The sequence below is a fragment of the Macaca thibetana genome, chromosome 3 (assembly GCF_024542745.1).
Source record: "Macaca thibetana thibetana isolate TM-01 chromosome 3, ASM2454274v1, whole genome shotgun sequence".
In the NCBI taxonomy this organism is placed as follows: domain Eukaryota; kingdom Metazoa; phylum Chordata; class Mammalia; order Primates; family Cercopithecidae; genus Macaca; species Macaca thibetana.
The window spans coordinates 47691711-47712565 of record NC_065580.1 but is presented as its reverse complement, the minus strand read 5'-3'; the positions used below and the strand labels follow the sequence as shown (position 1 = coordinate 47712565).

Below are 20855 nucleotides of genomic sequence, written 5' to 3'. Positions count from 1 at the left end.
TTTTTTAATATGATTGGTTTTAATAATCATATTTTTAAAATCCCAACCAGAAGAAGCACTTTAAAAGTATTGTTTCAGTTTAATATGCATAGGTCAGCCAGCATAATATTTGTCCATAATTAAGAAAATTGCTTAGTTGCTCAGTAGGCAATATATGAATCATATGTAGTATAAAATTAGACCACAATTGAGAGTTTAATCCCTAAACAACATCCAAAGTTAAGCAGAATATAGTATGATACATAATACCTTTAATAGAATTAAAGGAGCCTCAATTTTACACAAATATATTAATACATTAGATATATACTGTCCAATACAGTAACTATAAACTACATGTATCTATTTAAACTGAAAATAATTTAAAGTACATAAAATTAAAGATTCACTTTCTTAGTTGCACTCACATCTCAAGTATTCAACAGCTATATGTAGTTAGAAGCTACCATATTAGGTAGCACAGATATAGAAGATTTCTATCATTGAAGAAACAGCACTTATTTGACAGAATTGGGTTTACCACAAAACTCATCATAAAGCTTAAGCTTCAGGCCTTCCTCATTTGAAAATGTCCCTGCAGGTACCCTAGCAATGTATCCATGATTATATATTTTAGTAAAATTTGTAAAAGTAAGATATTTTGCCCATAAAATATCTTTCCCTTACCACTCCCAGTTCCCCTCAACCAATCTTCTGCTGTCGGGTGGAGGGAGTCACGGCGAGCAACCTGGGGATCATGCAAAGGGTGATATATTTAGTTTGGGTGGTATATTCAGAATTGGTGGTATGTTCAGAACTGGTAGTACATTGTTTTTAGTGGGATATATGTAAGTGGTTCTCGGTCATTTCTATGTGTAATTAGTTTACCATCTGTTCCAGTATAGGAGTGGCTTCTAGGAATACATCCCTTTCCCATTGTGCTAACTCATATGGGGTTCTGATATGAAGGTACATAGTCAGACACATATGTACATACACATAGTACCTGAATGTGTAACCTCTGCCACGAATGTGTCCCGTGGCAACTAGAACTAAAGATTTGTGGCAAATGGGAGAGAAGCAGAGTCTGAAATTCACACAGCCAGAAGCTACTCTGTGGAAAATTCTTCCAATCAGGAGACATGAAATAGAATAAGCAGATAATTCCATTTGTAATCAATGCCTAGTCAAGTTTTCTCTTATTAGGAATATAGTTAATAGCGCATATACCATTATAAATGTGGCAGACATTTGTTTTTTCTTTTAGATGGGACTCACAATGAAACAGAACTTTTCAGACACTGCGTTTGCAGAGCCCAAATCTGTAGCTGTTCTATAAATACTATGTCTGTGAGTGAAGCTGCACATTTTGTACAGCTCAATTATCAATAATAAAAACAAAATCTTCTTTTTTTTTTTTTTTTTTTTTTTGAGACGGAGTCTCGCTCTGTCACCCAGGCTGGAGTGCAGTGGCCGGATCTCAGCTCACTGCAAGCTCCGCCTCCCGGGTTCACGCCATTCTCCTGCCTCAGCCTCCCGAGTAGCTGGGACTACAGGCGCCTGCCACCTCGCCCGGCTAAGTTTTTGTATTTTTAGTAGAGACGGGGTTTCACTGTGTTACCCAGGATGGTCTCGATCTCCTGACCTCGTGATCCGCCCGTCTCGGCCTCCCAAAGTGCTGGGATTACAGGCTTGAGCCACCGCGCCCGGCCAATCTTCTTAACTATACTACAGGAAAGTCTAATTTATCTTTCTAAATGTATAAAAAATTATATTATAAAGTCATTGTCATCTGAGGAGGCGCTCAAACATTATGTATCCTATAGATGTGGAAGAAGTAGTTTAAAACTGTGATCAGCAGCTATTTTTCCAAATATTATTATAATGTCATTGACCATCTTTTACAAAATTGTAATCAGTTATGATTTCTTTTCTCATTCTAAATACATATTGACTTGTATATAAATTTGTATTTGTAATTTTGTATTTTTTTTAGGAGGGCTGCCTCCAAATAGTCTGTTTCAGATCCCCAGTAAAACCTTGATCTGACCCTGATGCTAGAGATAATTATGTCTTGATTAAAATATATATTCACTAATTAGTAATCTCTACATATTCATTTCTTCATCCTAGATGCACTACAATATCAATAACCCAGTCACATCATTGTCACTGAATTCTAGGATTTAAAAGGGTAAATTTGAAATATGTCCCTTCTGCTCACACTGGACCTAATCTGATAACTCTTCAGCCTTCAGTGCAAAAAGCTCACATCTCACTAGCACTAATACAAATGTTATTCCTAGTAATTAGGTTACACTGAGTGCCTTTGAGCTTTGCAGTGCTACTGCCAGTGAAGTTCTTAATACATTTACAGTTATGGTTATTTAAATCACTAAGGCTTTTCTTTGAGTAAACAATATATTGATCAAATCAAATGCTGGCCTGACAATACCAATTCATTTAAGAAAATAAAAAATACAGAAAAATTTCTTTTATCTAATTATATTTAAGAGATTGCTTCTAATAAAACGAACATTTGTAAAACCACCTTTTTGTACTATGAAAATTACATTTGTACACATACAAATATTAAAATGCCCAATAGCTAAATGCCATTTATGCAAATAGCCCCTAAGTTTTATTTGATTTACATTTCATTTCATACTCTTTATATTTCATTAAGCCATCCTTCAATAAACTATTTTTTCAATATTGTATTGTGAAGATATTCTCAGCCTGAAATTACATCAAATAAATTACAAATGAAATTTCTGAAAGCCATTGCCATAGGTGGAAATCAAATCAAATGCCTAGCTTCACATAAATGGTTAAAGCTTTAAATAAATTGCATTTATATAATTGCCTTACTTGCTGCTGCCTCCCACAGCTGCAGAATAATGTTATTCCAATATATGAAGAATATATTGGCAGCCGAGACTAAAAAATTTCAAATTATTAAATAAAAATGGGAAGTTTTGTTAAATACATTAAAGAACTGAATCTAGACTTGGAATACATATATTTCTGTAGCTCTGTTTCTCTGATTAGACCCTGATTGTTACACTTTTACCAAAGACTTTTTCTAAAAGGAAGAAAAAAATTCTTACCTAAGAGGATTTGGAGCTGTGAAAGGAAATGGGCTCCAAAATCACTAAGCTAAAGGGAAAAGTGGATCTGGGAACTGCTTAGGACAAACCTGCCTCCCATACTATTCAAAGTCACCCTCTGCTCACTGAAATAAATGTATATCTGATTGCCTCCTTTGGAAAGGCTCATCAGAAACTCAAAAGAAGGCAACCATTTGTCTCTTATCTACTTACGACCTGGAAGCCCCTCCCTGCTTTGAGTTGTCCCGCCTTTCTAGACGGAACCAATGTTCATCTTACATATGTTGATTAATGTCTCACGTCTCCCTAAAATGCATAAAACCAAACTGTGTTCTGACCACCTTGGGCACATGTCGTCAGGACCTCTGGAGGCCATGTCACAGGCACATGTCCTCAGCCTTGGCAAAATAAACTTTCTAAATTAACTGAGATGTGTCTCAGATTTTCAGGGTTAACAGAGCAAAATGGTAATTTACTGCCCTTACTCAAAAGATACTGTCCTATTCACAGAAAATGGTAAGGTGGTTACCAGACACTGGAAGTAGTGGTGAAGTGTTACACAGTTATTGCTTAATGGATAAGAGTTTCAGTTTGGGAAGATGAAAACATTCTGGAAATGGATGGTGAGGATGGCTGCACCCCAATAAGAATGTATTTAATGTCATTGAACTGTACACTTAAAAATGGTTAAAATGGTACATTATATGTTATATATATGCTATCACAATAAAAATGTTTCAATTGTTCTAAAGTAATTACATTTACATTTTTATATGTATTTTTTTTCTGAGATTCAGCCTGAATTGAAAAGTGCTTCATTATAAATAATGGAAATTAAATACTTAAGTTGGTCAGTCAAACTCACAACCAAATGGAGAAAAGAAATCAAGTTTTCAAACTTGCGACTTTGTGAGCACTTTACTACCACACAAATTGAGATCACAAAAGAAATTCTAAACTTCTCCGACCAAGGATAGTTGTTTTGAAACAAATAAAAAACTATCTGTACAATAGAGGTACAGGGGAAACTATATATATATATATATATATATATATATATATATATATATATATATATATACTTTAAGTTCTAGGGTACATGTGCCCAACGTGTCCAGGTCTGATACATAGGAATGCATGTGCCATCATGGTTTGCTGCACCATTTACATTAGGTATTTCTCCTAACGCTAACCCTCCCCTAGAACCCACCCCTCAATAGGCCCCCGTGTGTGATTTTCTCCACCCTGTGTCCAAGTGATCTCATTGTTCAATTCCCATCTATGAGTGAGAACATATAGTGTTTGGTTTTCTGTCCTTGTGATAGTTTGCTGACAATGATGGTTTCCAGCTTCATCCATGTCCATGCAAAGGACATGAACTCATCCTTTTTTTATGGCTGCATAGTATTCCATGGTGTATATGTGCCACATTTTCTCAATCCAGTCTATCATTGATGGACATGTGGGTTGGTTCCAAGTCTTTGCTATTGTGAATAGGGCCTCAATAAACATACGTGTGCATGTGCCTTTATAGTAGCATGATTTATAGTCCTTTAGATATATATCTAGTAATAGGATCGCTGGGTCAAATGGTAATTCTAGTTCTAGATCCTTGAGGAATCGACACACTGTCTTCCACAATGGTAGAACTAATTTACACTCCCACCAACAGTGTAAAAGTGTTCCTATTTCTCCACATTCTCTCCAGGATCTGTTGTTTCCTGACTTTTTAATGATTGCCATTCTAACTGGCATGAGATGGTATCTCATTGTGGGTTTGATTTGCATTTCTCTGATGGCGAGTGATGATGAGCATTTTTTCATGTGTCTGTTGGCTGCATAGATATCTTCTTTTGAGAAGTGTCTGTTCATATCCTTTGCCCACTTTTTGATGGGGTTGTTTTTTTCTTGTAAATTTGTTTGAGTTCTTTGTAGATTCTGGGTATTAGCCCTTTGTCAGATGGGTAGATTGCAAAAATTTTCTCCCATTCTGTAGGTTGCCTGTTCACTCTGATGGTAGTTTCTTTTGCTGTGCGGAAGCTCTTTAGTTTAATTAGATCCCATTTGTCTATTTTGGATTTTGCTGCCATTGCTTTTGGTGTTTTAGTCATGAAGTCCTTGTCCATGCCTATGTCCTGAATGGTACTGCCTTGGTTTTCCTCTAGGGTTTTTATAGTTTTAGGTCTAATATTTAAGTCTTTAATCTACCTTGAATTAATTTTTGTATAAGAGATAAGGAAGGGATCCAATTTCAACTTTCTACATATAGCTAGCCAGTTTTCCCAGAAACATTTATTAAATAGGGAATCCTTTCCCCATTTCTTGTTTTTGTCAGGTTTGTCAAAGAACAGCTGATTGTAGATGTGTGGTGTTATTTCTGAGGCCTCTGTTCTGTTCCATTGGTCTATATCTCTGTTTTGGTACCAGTACCATGCTACTGTAATTGCTGTAGCATTGTAGTATAGTTTGAAATCGGGTAGGGTGATGCCTCCAGCTTTGTTCTCTTTGCTTAGGAGTGTCTTGGCAATGCGGGCTGTTTTTTGGTTCCATATGAACTTGAAGGTACTTTTTCCAATTCTGTAAAGAAAGTCACTGGTAGCTTGATGGGGATGGCGATGAATCCATAAATTACTTTGGGCAGTATGTTCATTTTCACGATATTGATTCTTCCTATCCATGAGCATGGAATATTCTTGCATTTGTTTGTGTCCTCTTTTATTTAGTTGAGCAATGGTTTGTAGTTCTTCTTGAAGAGGTCCTTCACATCCCGTGGAAGTTTGATTCCTAGGTATTTTACTCTCTTTGTAGCAATTGTGAATGGGAGTTCATTCATGATTTGGTTCTATTTGTCTGTTAATGGTGTATAGAAACGCTTGTGATTTTTGCATATCTATTTTGTATCCTGAGACTTTGCTGAAGTTGCTTATCAGCTTAAGGAGATTTTGGGCTGAGACGACAGGCTTTTCTACATATACAATCATGTCATCTACAAACTTGGAAAATTTGACTTCTTCTTTTCCTAATTGAATACCCTTGATTTCTTTCTCTTGCCTGATTGCCCTGGCCAGAACTTCCAACACTATGTTGAATAGGAGTGGTAAGAGAGGGCATCTTTGTCTTGTGCCGGTTTTCAAAGGGAATGCTTCCAGTTTTTGCCCATTCAGTATGATATTGGCTGTGAGTTTGTCATAAATAGCTCTTATTATTTTGAGATATGTTCCATCAACACCTAGTTTATTGAAAGTTTTCAGCATGAAGGACTGCTGAATTTTGTCGAAGGCCCTTTCTGCATCTATTGAAATAATCATGTGGTTTTTGTCATTGGTTCTGTTTATGTCATGGATTACGTTTATTGATTTGCGTTATGTTGAACCAGCCTTGCATCCCAGGGATGAAGCCAACTTGATGGTGGTGGATAAGCTTTTTGATGTGCTGTGGATTCGGTGTGCCAGTATTTTACTGAGGACTTTTGCATCGATGTTCATCAGGGATATTGGTCTAAAATTCTCTTTTTTTGTTGTGTCTCTTCCAGGCTTTGGTATCAGTACGATGCTGGCCTCATAAATGAGTTAGAGAGGATTCCCTCTTTTTCTATCAATTGGAATAGTTTCAGAAGGAATGGTACCAGCTCCCCTTTGTACCTCTGGTAGAATTCGGCTGTGAATCCATCTGGTCCTGGACTTTTTTTGGTTGGTAGGCTACTAATTATTGCCTCAATTTCAGAGCCTGTTACTGGTCTATTTAGAGATTCAACTTCTTCCTGGTTTAGTCTTGGGAAAGTGTATGTGTCCAGGAATTTATCCATTTCTTCTAGATTTTCTAGTTTATTTGCGTAGAGGTGTTTATAGTATTCTCTGATGGTAGTTTGTATTTCTGTGAGATCGGTGGTGATATCCCTTTATCATTTTTTATCGTGTCTATTTGATTCTTCTTTCTTCTTTTATTAATCTTGCTAGAGGTCTATCTCTGGGACACATTTAAAGCAGTGTGTAGAGGGAAATTTATAGCACTAAATGCCCACAAGAGAAAGCAGGAAAGATCTAAAATCGACATCTTAACATCACAATTAAAAGAACTAGAGAAGCAAGAGCAAATAAATTCAAAAGCTAGCAGAAGGCAAGATATAACTAAGATCAGAGCAGAACTGAAAGAGATAGAGACACAAAAAATCCTTCAAAAAATAAATGAATCCAGGAGCTGGTTTTTTGCAAAGATCAACAAAATTGGCAGGTGAAACTTTTTAAAATAAAAAGATAGTTAACTATACTAATGGCTACACTGAGCATGATAGTTGTTGCAGATGGTTAATGGTAAAGCAAGTCTAGTTGTTTCAGTTGTAGAGATAACGCAATGAAATAAACAGTATAGACATTCGATCAACTTTGAATAATCCATCTTATCACGTATACCAACATGCCCTGTTTTTCACAAAATCCATTCACAAATTCTAGGATGTATGATTTTTTAAGTGAATTCTGATTCATTAGAAGTTAATGTTTACAAACGTAAACAGCATCTGTAGAACCTGATTTACAGTAAGGTGCTTTCTACTCATGACAGTATCTCCACCATTTTACATTGTTACAACGCAGGCGCACCACAAATATCTGTTCAAGGAGCCGGGAATAAAGGAGAGAAGGAAGAAGAGAACGAGGGAGAGAAGGAAGATAGACGGGTGGTTTCAGTAGATTCTTAAAACGCATCGGCTAGTACTCAGTGTTTGGCTGTGGTATGAATAACAGAGAGAGGCCAGAGACGACAAGTAATTAATAGACTGTAAGGGCCAGTGTCCCAGACTAAGCCATGTTAATTTTTAGATATTACTGATGACTTTTTTCTCTACTGACAAAAGCTCAGCATTTAAATATATTAGGTGAGGCATATATCACAAGGTACCTGAATAACAGCTGGGATTCATTACATCTATATAATCATCTATGCATGATGTATAACCATGATATTTAAAACTATATTTTTAATATGGAGACTCTTAACACAGAGTAATTTCATACATTCCAAAATATTTCTCTTCATTGTATATTAATTAAAACTGTATTTTCAACATTTTACAATCATCCTAAAAGCCAAATATTAAGCAATTCTATCACAAAACCAAAACATTTGAAACAATCACCATATTTTGACTTTACAACCTTTGTAAAATATGTGCTGATTTGGGTCACAGAATTGTATCACATTTGCTGACCACCAGGCAAGATTCTCTGTCAAGTGACTTTCAGGTTTACACAGTCTGCTGCCATTATAGCAATTACAAGGCATAATGGAACGCTAGCCACGTGTACTTCTGACATTCCTCTAAATCCAGGTCATTAGTCATTACATGAAGTCATTTTAAGTTTCCTTCATCAATTGCCCTCTGTAGTTTTCCAGTTGTCATTTCAGTTGTTAGTTTCAACTGAAATGTAAATGTAATCGATGTAAATGTTTACTTAGGGATTGCTTTCTGTTTTTAACATAAACATTTACATACTTTGATTCCTTAAAGACATCATGTTTTGGCAAAACTAATCTATAGAAAAAGGGAAAAAGTAAGAAATGTGGTTCCCTGTAAGGTGTGGGAGCAGAAGGTGACTGAGAAGGACCATAAGAGGACTTTCTGGGATGATGTTAATGTTCTATATCTTGATAGACATTAGGGTTACACAACATGGGCATATGTTAAAACTAGCAAATGTTCACTTAAGATTTATACACACTATTGTATTTAAATTTTACCTCAAAAGCAAAAAAAAACCTGTAAACTATTCTTGAACTCTAGTTAACAATACGCATGTTGAAAGTATTTAGGGGGAAGTGCCTATAGTTTACTTTGAAATGCATCATAAATAAATAAGATGGACTGATGGATGAATAGAGGGATTAAAATATAGATAGATACATAATAGAACAGTGATAAGATGTGAGTGGTGAGTATACTGATGTTCACTGTAAATGCCTTTCGACTTCTCCGTATGTTTGAAAATTTCCATAATAAAATACATTTTCAAATTAAAAAGTCATTTCTCCAAAATCCTTTTAATTTTCAAATTCACTCAGTAAAGAAAGAGGAATCAGCAAGTGTTCCCAAACATTTTGAACCATAATCTTAGTTACCCACTTGCTGGATCATTCTTAGATCAAATAGTCAGAAAAACTGGTCCAAATAGTTAAGACTGGATAAAAATCTTGCTAAATTAATTAAACATATAATTTATTCATCTACTCCTTCATTTATTCCACAAATACTTGTCAAAGTCCTCTAAGAAGCAGATGTCTCTAAATGATACAGAAAAAGAGAACTGAATTGTAATGCAATGTGATATACATTAACTGCTATAAAAACACGACAGGCAGGGATTTTCAGGACCATGAAGGTTAGTAAAATTTTGCCAGATTGGGTACAGGGAGCAGAAAGTTCATCCCAGGGTATGGAATATCATGTAGGTAACCTTATAATACATAAACTTTGTTTTACAGCTAAAAGAGGTAAATTATATATTTCTGGTAGTTGCTTCTCAAATATGTCAAAATAATTTAAAATAAATATATGTACATTAATCCCTCCTTTTTGTATGTTATATACTGATTTTAGAAGATACTGTGATCTTTTCAATCACCAATATAATTTAGGTTTTGCTTATTCACCACTAAATCACAGCAACATGTATTCCATTTATAATAATTAAAGGTATGTTCATTCACATTTGATGGTATTACCACTGAGAGGTTTTTTGCAATAACAAGTTTTCCCCAGAACTCACTTTGGGAAACAATTCTCTAAAGTCTTGAAATCCCAAGAATGCATACTCAGGGATTAGAAAGCTTTCCCTAGACCAGGATGCAAATAAAAATGCAAATCTTTCACATAGCAACTCTGCCCCCCAAAAAGTGACAAAGGACAAATATCAAAGTATTGTGCAAATTGTCTACAATCTATTTAGAGACTTTGTTATGTTGCCCTTTTTAAGGCATGTGGCTGGTCACATTTACTTTGATGAGTAGTTTGCCTTTGTAAACAACCTAACCAAAATGCTGGCATATGTGAGTTTACTGCAATATTATTTCTTTATGATCTGCAAGATGTGGATATCACTGTGTATCTCACGTGCTTAATGTGAAGATTATATGAGATTTTTTAAAATAATGAAAGTCAGTGTTTGCTGTTTAATAAATAGTAGTAATTAATAATAAAAAATATTTACCCATATACCTATTCATGCAATTGTACAACCATGCTTTTAAATTTGGGACAGGAACTGAGGTGAAACAGAATTCACCTTATTTTATGAGTATGGTTACAAAGCCCTAACTCTTAGTCTCATTGCATTACTGACCACTTTAATGTCATGATAGTTTTTCATTTGCTCCCTTATTCAGATCCAAACTTCTTACTTCACTTATCACTCAAGACTGGTACTCTTTATGGAGTTCACTAGAAAAGACCTTAGAATTCTTTTATCATTTATCTGTTAGTGGCTGAGGATAGAAGTATCAGTGGACCTTCACCTCAAATAATCCTCTAAAAATATTCCCAGCGACTGAGTTGGGCCAGAGGTTCAGACTCAAGATACCTTGTAATTTGTTTCAAATTATTTTCTATAGGTACTATCAAACGATCCCTAAGCCAAATGAAATGTTTTGCTCTAATAACTGAAATCAGTTAAGAAAGGTAGTATTAATATTAGGGTACTTCTTGGGACTGGACAGTGCATTATAAAAGAAAATGAAGAACATTCAGAGATCCAAGAGAAAAGAGACTTCTAGAACAAAAATAAATAGAAAACCTGATTTCATTTGTTGGTACAAATAATAATACTGTCACTATTTAACAGAAAACTATATTACCATATTGAAATAGAAAAAAGTGAGAATTCGAAGGTATAACTTTGAGATGCAATTAAGTGATCCAACTCAATAAACCTTAAACAGAAAAGTATTTATATGCAGAGTGCCAGAACAGTGTGAATCTGGGAACAACCTTGCAAAAGGATCCTGACTATTGATCAGATATTAATCTCCATGCTATGTTTCCATTATGCCAAAAAATTAAGCACTCTTAATATTTACTACAGTATTAAATTATAAATCTAGCCCCACATATCAGAAGACTTTTAAATAGTTACATATTTAATGTCATAAGAGCAAATACAGAGCCTCAGGCTCGATTCTATTAGGTAAGTTCATATTACTGACATTTTCTTCCCTTGAAACACATTGGATTTAAGATATAGCTATGAATGTAATTTTGCTGGAATACTAATGATATTCATTTTGAAATCTGAGTGCTATTAGTACCCACTTTCACTTTTTCATCTTTCATGATATGCTCCTGATACAAGTGTAGTCTATGTAGCAACACACTCATGCTGTACACCTCATTGGCTCAGTCCTGTCAGCAGATTGTGTGCATTTGAATCTTTACGTTCCTTTTTTTAGAATTTGCAATATTCTAGGAGATTTTCTTTATTGTTCCCTTATATTGTATTTCACCCTTACAGAAAATGATAGAGTAATTAGAATCTTATTTTCCAAATAAGTCACTCTGTCTTCCATGTCTAAAAAAGATACTTTCTGTTTCATATACAGATGATAAAGACTAAAGCAGTAGAAAAATGAATACTGAAAATGTCAAGAGAAATAGGGGGTTTCAACAGTAATTTTTTAAAGTAACAAGGACTAGAAAAAAATTCTATATAAAAATTGAATGATTAAAAATACTAAAATGATTCCTTACTGCCCTAAATAAAACCTTTACAAGATGCCTCATATGTGAAATAAATTAATAATCAATTCCAAAGAAGAGAAACTTTTTTTGGTAAAATGAGTAAAATCTTTTAAAAACCTTTTAAACTTTTCTTTGATAGAGTAACTTTCTAAAGAAATGTTCAAGTGTCTATCAATTTTATTTTCACCAAAAAAAATCTAACTCTGCTTTACTGACAATGCACTTTATTTTAAAACTAGAGCAGTACAAAAAGTCCACAAAAAGACTTTCTGAAATATAAAATGAGTCTAAGAAAAGCAAAGCTGAAATAACTATCTATGCCACCTTTCCAAACCTATTAATGCTTCAAACTGCATTATTATACAACCACAAACAAATATGTACACACTCTCTACTAGAACACCTTCATAGTTGTCATGAATCATTCTTTCATTTTCCGTAAGTACTTACAAAGCTCCATAAGTACTTACAAAGCAGTATAGTACTCAATTTTAAAAGTATAAAAGTAAAATACACAGAGTTTTGACAAACAGAAAGTATCAGATAAAACACGAATGAAGGTTGGATGGGTAGATGGATGGGTAGGTGGGTGGATGGATAGATACATGAGTAGATGGATGAACAGGTGCTCAGGACATATGAATGGATGAATATGGTGCTTTCTATCAAATAAAAGAACATGCAATCTTTTTTTCTTCTTTCATTAAGTAACGCTTGTATATTAATCTGGGGGTTGCTCATGAGCTTCAAGAGCAGCTTCATGAATCTCTGGGAACCGTATGTAGGGAAATGCATGTTGATATAGGTACATATATGTGGGGGCTGGGGCAGGGGGTAAGCATGCCTATAGGCATCGACACAAAAAAAGGCCCCTTCTTCTAATCTCCAGAAACAATTAACCTACCCTTTTTAAAAACTCTACTTTGCCAATCTTTCATCTGTCAGCAGAAGAGGAATGGCCTGAGTGAAAAGTATGATGCCTCCTCTGGCTTGGCAGCCTAAACAAGCAAGCTTTCCACACATAGACCAGGAAAGCTTCAGTACCCACATCTGGTGCTAAGAATGGTTCCTGAATTCAACAGCAGGATAACACCTGTCCACTATGTAATAAAAGCACTAAAAGTTAGCTTTAAAAAAAATCAACATAGAATTCCTGATTTCACATTTACGAAATAGCATCCTTTCACAATAGCACAGAAGAATTAAGTAAACAATTTAAAGATTCACATCTAATTGAGCTCCAACTCAGATAAAATAGCCTGTGTTTCTTAAATTGAGACTCCCACAACTAAATTTCACCTTTCAAAGGCAAAAGATTTTTGTTGAAGAAATGATATCTTCCTAGAGATCCCTTTGGGGAACATTTTTACAAACATTTATCATGTGGGCAAAATAATTTCACTAGTTTGTTTATTGGACATATTGGCCTGTACTTTCAAAAATGCAGACCCCGAAATCAAAATTAGAGCTGGAAAGGGGCAACACAGTATTATATAGGGTCTTGGCTCTAAAATTAGCCAGCTGGACATGAGTTTCTGAGCAAGAATGATCATAATGTAGTTTAGTTCCCTTTCAGTGGCTATTGCCATGTGTATACAAAACAAACACAAGGAAATGCATTCTATTCTTAAGGTACTCATCCTCTCATCCATCTGGTTTTAACTCATAAATTACAAAGTCCTATTTGAAATTCTTATTATAATATTAAAATTGGGAAAAGGGCAAAATTAGAGAATACATAAGGTAAGAATATTGAAAATTAATAACAAAGTAAAGAAATGTTTGAATTTTTTGACAATTTCTACAATATGCCTCCTGAATAACCTAACTGAAATATGTCTGACAACTACAGCTATGGAATCTAAAAATAACAGAATATTATTATTCTTTTCCTTCCTGGTAGAAAAAATAAAAGCATATAAATTTATACATTTTTAGGAAAAACTAAAAATGTCATCAAGTATGCCTTTTAGCCTTCTTTAACTTCTTTTCAAAATTTGAATTTAAAATAGATCTATAGTTCCGAGAATATATAATCCTCTTAGCCTAAAAAGAGATAAATAATTATAAATAAAATTGTTGTACTTCCTTGATTTATCAGACTCTCCATCCTCAAACCAAAATCCTTACTTAAGCAGGCCAAATAAAAGTAATCACTTAGAAAAGTGGTGTGGTAACTATTTTAAACTATTAATCTTTTCAAAAGTAAGTCTTTTTAGGAGATCTAAGTACTATACCTAAATACTGTCCTGGATGCTGGGTGCACAAAATAAAAACCTATTCCAGTTCGTGAATATATTTATTGTTTTCTCATTTACCCAGGGAGGTAAATAGACAAAAGATACTATTAAAGTTAAATACAGGCTGGACATGGTGGCTCACATCTGCAATCCCATAACTTTGGAAGGCCAAGGGAAGTGGATCACCTGAGGTCAGCAGTTCGAGACCAGCCTGGACAACATAGGAAAACCCCATCTCTACTAAAAATACAAAAATTAGTCAGACATGGTGGTGAGCGCCTATAGGGCCAGCTACTCGGGAGGCTGAGGCACGAGAATCGCTTGAAACTAGGAGACAGAGATTGCAGTGAGCCAATATTGCGCCACTGCACTCCAGCCTGGGCAAAAGAGTAAGACTCTGTCTCAAAAAAAAAAAAATTAAATACACTGTGCCCTTTTTTATCTTGACCACAAAAGGTCTCCATCTCAGTAATAGGTATCATACTTGCAGTACCTCCATGGCATATGGCCAGGATTTATAGCTCTTTTGTTAGATAACAAAATCCAGATAAACCTAGAGAGGAAACGCAACCTATGGTACAACAATATCCATCATTAATGAACTTTGGACTTTCTCAAGATTTCACTAGTCAGCGTAAAGAGAAACTGTTGTATACTCATGAGCAAGTCACTTTGCTTGGTCTCATTTTTCTCATATATAATAAAGTATTCTACTCATTCCTTTTATTAATCTATAAACTCTACAAGCAAGGATCATAGTACCCTAACACCAGCCCAATATAGGTAGCCAAAAAATATGCATGTGCAGAATGCAAGATCACACAGGTTTTTTCCAGCCAACTTTATTTTCAATTATATAATTTTTTAAGTCTAATATTTGGGTGGGTAGGTCCATAATGCATATTAAAACAAAAAAAGAGGGTGGTTAGGTCCACAAAAATGTGGTAGAAATAACTGATGATCACAAAAGAAAGAAACAATTTCCTACAGTTCAAGCGGCCTCCATCAAACTTTACTAAAACTCTACCAAAAGCTCTAATTCTAAACTTTATAAAAAAGTCATAGAAGTATAATTTCTCTTTCAGAAGTAATGGCTTTCATTGTTGTCATCATCGTTGTTTCCAGTTGAGACCTTTGTTGAATGTCTAATAATTGGAATAACAATGAAGTCAAACCTTTCCTAATTTCTATTTTAAGATATTTATACTTTTTCCAAACTTTCAGCAGATTAAAAAAAAAATTGTATTCTTTGGACAACAAAAAGTTAGTATTCAGAAATTCATATTTGGTAAACCACTCCAGCAAATTAATTGAACCCAAAGAGGGGGTCATGGGAACTGTAACTTGAAGCCAGTCCATCAGAAGTTCCAGAGGCCTAGACTTGAGACTGGTAGAGGGGGAACAGGGAAAGGTGCAGTCTTGGGAACTAAGCCCTAAACCTGTGGAATCTGACACTATCTCCAGTTAGGTAATGTGAGAATAGAATTAGAGGATACCCAGCTGGTGTCTGCTGTTTGGAGTGTGGGGAAAAAAAAACCCACACATATGGTCACAACAGTCATCTATGTTGATGATTGTTGTGGTGTGAGAGTAGAGGAATGACACAGTTAGAGAGAGTTTTCCTTAAATAAATGGTGTCAGCAAAGCGAGATTAGCTGGAACACCATGATCAGGTGGGATTTACCCTAGGGAAGCAAGGATGGTTCAAAAGATACAAACTAATAAATGTGATACATTGCATAAACAGAATTAAGGACAAAACCCATATGATCATCTCAACAGACGCAGAAAATGCCTTCAGTAAAATTCAGCATGCCTTCATGATAAAAATTCTGAACAAACTATGTATAGAAGGCACATACTTCAACATAATAAAGGCCATATATGACAAACCCACAGCCAACATTTTACTTAATATGGAAAAGTTGAAAGCATTCCCTCTGAGAACTGGAAAAGGACAAGAATTCCCACTTTCACCACTCTTATTCAACATCATACTGGAAGTTCTCACCAGAGCAATCAGGCAAGAGAAAATATTGAAAGGCATCCAAATTGGAAAATCAAATTATCCCTCTTCACTGATAAGATCTTATATCTAGAGAACCCTAACGATCCCACCAAAAAACTCTTAGATTTGATAAATGAATTCAGTAATGTTTCAGGATACAAAATTAATATACAGAAATCAGTAGCATTTCTATACACCAATAATGACCTAGCCAAGAACCAAATCAAGAAGGCAATTCCACTTACAACAGCTACAAAAAAAAAAAACACCTGGGAATATATTTAACAAAGAAGGTGAAATATCTCTTGTATTAGTCAATTCTCATGCTGCTATGAAGAAACCTGACACTGGGTAATTTATAAAGAAAAGAGGTTCGATTGACTCACAGTTCTGCATGTCCTGGGAGGCCTCAGGAAACTTACAATCCTGATGATGGCACCTTTTCACATGGCAGAGAGAATTAGTGCCAGAAGGGGAAATGTCAGATGCTTGTCTCGTGAGAACTCACTCACTATCACGAGAAAAGCATGGGGGAAACCACCCCAGTATTAGTCCATTTTCACACTGCTGATAAAGACATACCCTAGACTGGGCAATTTACAAAAGAAAGAGATTTAATTGGCCTTACAGTGCCACGTGGCTGGGGAAGCTTCACAATCATGGTGGAAGGCAAGGAGGAACAAGTCCCATGTTACACGGATGGCAGCAGGCAAGGAGAGAAATGATGAGGAAGACACAAAAGCAGAAACCCCTTATCAAACCATCAGATCCTGTGAGAGTTATTCACTATCATGAGAATTTAATCACAAGGGAAACTGCCCACATGATTCAATTATCTCCCACCAGATCCCTCCTACAACACATGGGAATTATGGGAGTACAATTCAAGATGAGATTTGGGTGGGGACACCGAGCCAAACCATATCAGACCCCATGATTCAATTAACTCTACCTGGCCTTGCCCTTGAAACGTGCGGATATTATAATTCAAGGTGAGATTTGGGTGGGGACACAGGACCAAACCATATCATCTCTTTAAGAAGAACTACAAAATGCTGATGAAAGAAAGTGCAGATGACACAACCAAATTTTTAAAAATCCCATAGTCATGGAATGGAAGAAATAATATTGTTAAAAATGACCATACTGCATGGAGCAATCTACAATTTCAACACAATCCCTATTAAATTACTAACATCATTTTTCACAGAATTAGAGAAAACAATCCTAAAATTAATATGGAACCAAAAAAGATGCCAAATAGCCATAGCAATCCCAAGCAGAAAGAACAATGTTGGAGGCATCACATTACCTGACTTCAAATTATACTACAAGGCTATAGGAACCAAAACAGCATGGTACAGGTATAAAAACAGATAGGTCTATGTTATGGAATAGAGAATCCAGAAACAATGCCACATACAGACAACCAACTGATCGTCAACAAAGTCAACAAAAATATACACTGAAAAATTTCTATCCTATTTAATATATAGTGCTGGGAAAACTGAATAGCCTAGCCATATGCAGAAGAATGAAAGTTGACCCATACCTGTCACAAAGTCTTATTTTCTGGTCTTTGGATTAGGCAATGACTTTATGACCAAGTCCTCAAAAGCCAATGCAACAAAAACAAAAATAGACAAATGGGAATTCATTATAGTAAGAAGCTTCTGCACAGCAAAAGAAACAAACATAATCAGCAGAGTAAATAGACAAACTAGAGAATGTTTTCCACAGGAAAAAAAAAAAAAAAACCCATTAAAAAGTGGGCAAAGGACACGAACAGTCATTTTTCATTTTTTTGTTTTTGTTTGTTTTGTTTTGTTTTGTTTTGTTTTTTGGTGGTAGTGGTGGTGGTGTTTTTGAGACAGAGTATCACTCTGTTGCCCAGGATGGAGTGCAGTGGTACAATCTTGGCTCACTGCAACCTCCACCTCCTGGATTCAAGAGATTCTCCTGCCTAAGCCTCCCATCTAGGATTACAGCTGGGATTACAGGCGCCTTCCAACATGCCCAGCAAATTTTTGTATTTTTAGTAGAGACAGGGTTTCACCATGTTGTCCAGGCTGGTCTCGAACTCCTGACCTCTGGTGATGCACCTGACTTGGCCTCCCAAAGTGCTGGGATTACAGGCATGAGTCACTGTGCCTGGCCAAACAGCCACTTTTCAAAAGAAGACACACAAGCAGCCAACAAGCAGCCAATCATGACACAATGTGAAAAAATGCTCATCATCACTATTCATCAGAGAAATTCAAATTAGAAGCACAATCATATATTTCTCATACCATCTTACACCAGTCAGAATGGCTACTATTAAAAGGACTAAAAACAATAGATGTTGGCAAGGATGCAGATAAGTGAACACTTATAAACTATTGGTAAAAATGTAAATTAGTACAAGTTCTATAGAAAACTGTATGGAGATTTTTCAAAGAATTAAAAGTGGAACCACCATTAGATCTACTGATCACACTTCTGGGTATCTATCCAAAGGGAAGAAATCATCATATTAAAAAGATGCTTGAAATTGTATGTTTATCTCTGCACTAGTAACAATAGCAAAGGTATGGAATCAACCTGAATGTCCATCAACAGAGGATTTCATGAAGAAAATGTGGTATATATACAACTTAGAATACTATGCAGTCAAAAAAATAATGAAATAATGTCCTTGGCAGCAACATGGATAGAACTGGAGGTCATTACCTTATTAAAATAACTCACAAAGTCAAATACTGCATATTCTCACTTATAAGTAGAGGCTACACAATGACTACACATGGACACACTGAGTGGAACAATGGACACTGGAAACTCCAAAAGGTGGGAGGGTGGGAGGTGGGTAAGGGTTTAAAAATTACCTATTGGGTGCAATATTCACTATTCAGGTGATGGGCACACTAAGAGCCAAGACTACACCACTGTGTAATATACACATGTAAGAAATCTGCATTTGTCCCCACTAAATATATTTTTAAAGAAATTCACAATTGGACAATCTATTTTGATATTCCAAAATACAGAAAAAAAAAAAAAAAACTATAAGCTACAAATTATAGAAGCAGCCAGCCACTCACAGCTGCCACAGCTTGGGCATCTCACTTTCGTTTAGTTAGATCCACCCCTGGCAACAGTTCTTCCAGACCCTTCAGTGTTTTGGGGGCATCCCTATACTGCTGCAGTGGGCCCCATTCACCAAGGATAGCAGCTATCAGACCCCCTATAGATGCAGACAGTCAGCCTAGAATTTCCTCCGCACACTTCCTCTCTCCTAATCCCATCATCTTGGCACTCACGGAATTTTCTTCAACTTCTTGCCATGCATACCAGTTGTCCTGCCAAACCTCTGTGGACTTCAATTAGATGGCACTATGTTTGAGAGGCCAAAGAAGGAAACCCAGAATTAGTGAAAGAGACAACAGAATTTATTAAGGGAACATACATACTGGGCAGTCCAATGGCAGCAAGATGGACAGGAGGACCTGTCCAGTAAAACTCCAGAAAAAGCAAACATTATTAAAATAAAGGACTAATTACATAAATTATGTCATATCCACTTGACCTTCTATTTAAGATCCATTAGGATATTAAACATAGAAACCAACTGGCAACATGGAAAAGCTTTGTTTCAAAAAAAAAATTACATTAGGCTGGAAGGAAATACACTACACTCTAAAAAGGTACACTTATAACCAAACAATGTACAAACACGAAAACAAAATTTCTCATCATAATATTTCACAAACTAGAAAACTTACATACAAACGTATTCTTAAGTAAGACAGCTCGGACTTGTCTTCCAAGTCTTTTCTTCTTACACACACACATACCCCACACACATATGAATACTTTTCAAACATTTTTTCTCATTGTGTAAAAAATCAAAATAAAGTAACTCAAAAGTTTTTAAGCCCTAAATATTTTGTTATACTTGTAATACTGTCACTAAGTTAAACTCAAAGAATCTAACATTAGGTCATTAGACAAAACTGCACTGTGTTAATCTGTTTGCACTGCTATAAAGCAATACCTAAGACTGGGTAATCTATAAATAAAAGAGGTTTATTTTGGCTTACAGTTCTACAGGCTGTACAAGAAGCAGAATGCCAGTATCTGCTCCTGGTGAGGGCCTGAGGAAGTTTCCAGTCATGGCAGAAGGTAAAGGGCATGCAGCTATGGCAAGAGAGCAAGCAAGACTGGAGAGGTGCCACACTCTTTTAAACAAACGATTTTGCATGAACTTAGAGCAAGAACTCACTCCTTATCATGAGGAAGGCAATAAGCTTTTCATTATGGATCTGCCCCCATGACCCAAACACCTCCCTTACCTTCATCATTGGGGATTATATTTCAACATGAGATTTGGAGCAGACAAACATCCAAACTGTATAACGCACTTACTCTTTTTTTTATGAAAATCAGTCAAAATATATCCTTAAAAAAATACATCCACCGCCAGACACAGTGGCTCATGCCTGTAATCCCAGCACTTTGGGAGGCCAAGGCGGGTGGATCACCTGAGGTCGTGAGTTCGAGACCAGCCTGACCAACATGGAAAAAACCCGTCTCTACTAAAAATACAAAATCAACCAGGCGAGGTGCCACATGCCTGTAATCCCAGCTACTCGGGAGGCTCAGGCAGGAGAATCGCTTGAACCAGGGAGACAGAGGTTGCAGTGAGCTGAGATCACACCATTGCACTCCAGCCTGAGCAACAAGAGCAAAACTCCATCTCAAAAAAAATAAATACATCCCACTGTTATCACAGTTTTTAAAAACCCAAAGTG

At 35.8% G+C, this 20855-nt stretch overlaps 1 protein-coding gene across 4 annotated transcripts in view; it reads right to left on the bottom strand.

Annotated features, from left to right (window-relative positions):
• Nucleotides 1-20855, bottom strand: part of IMMP2L (inner mitochondrial membrane peptidase subunit 2) — an 869510-nt gene that overhangs the window by 739673 nt on the left and 108982 nt on the right. The window contains exon 5 of one of the 4 annotated variants that reach the window (XM_050782659.1): nucleotides 1698-19437. The exons of the other annotated variants lie outside the window; for them this stretch is intronic. Coding sequence (XP_050638616.1) covers nucleotides 19428-19437 — 10 coding nt within the window. The 3' untranslated portion in view covers nucleotides 1698-19427. Of the gene's footprint in view, nucleotides 1-1697; nucleotides 19438-20855 lie in introns of those variants that run through there. 4 annotated transcript variants of the gene reach the window in all.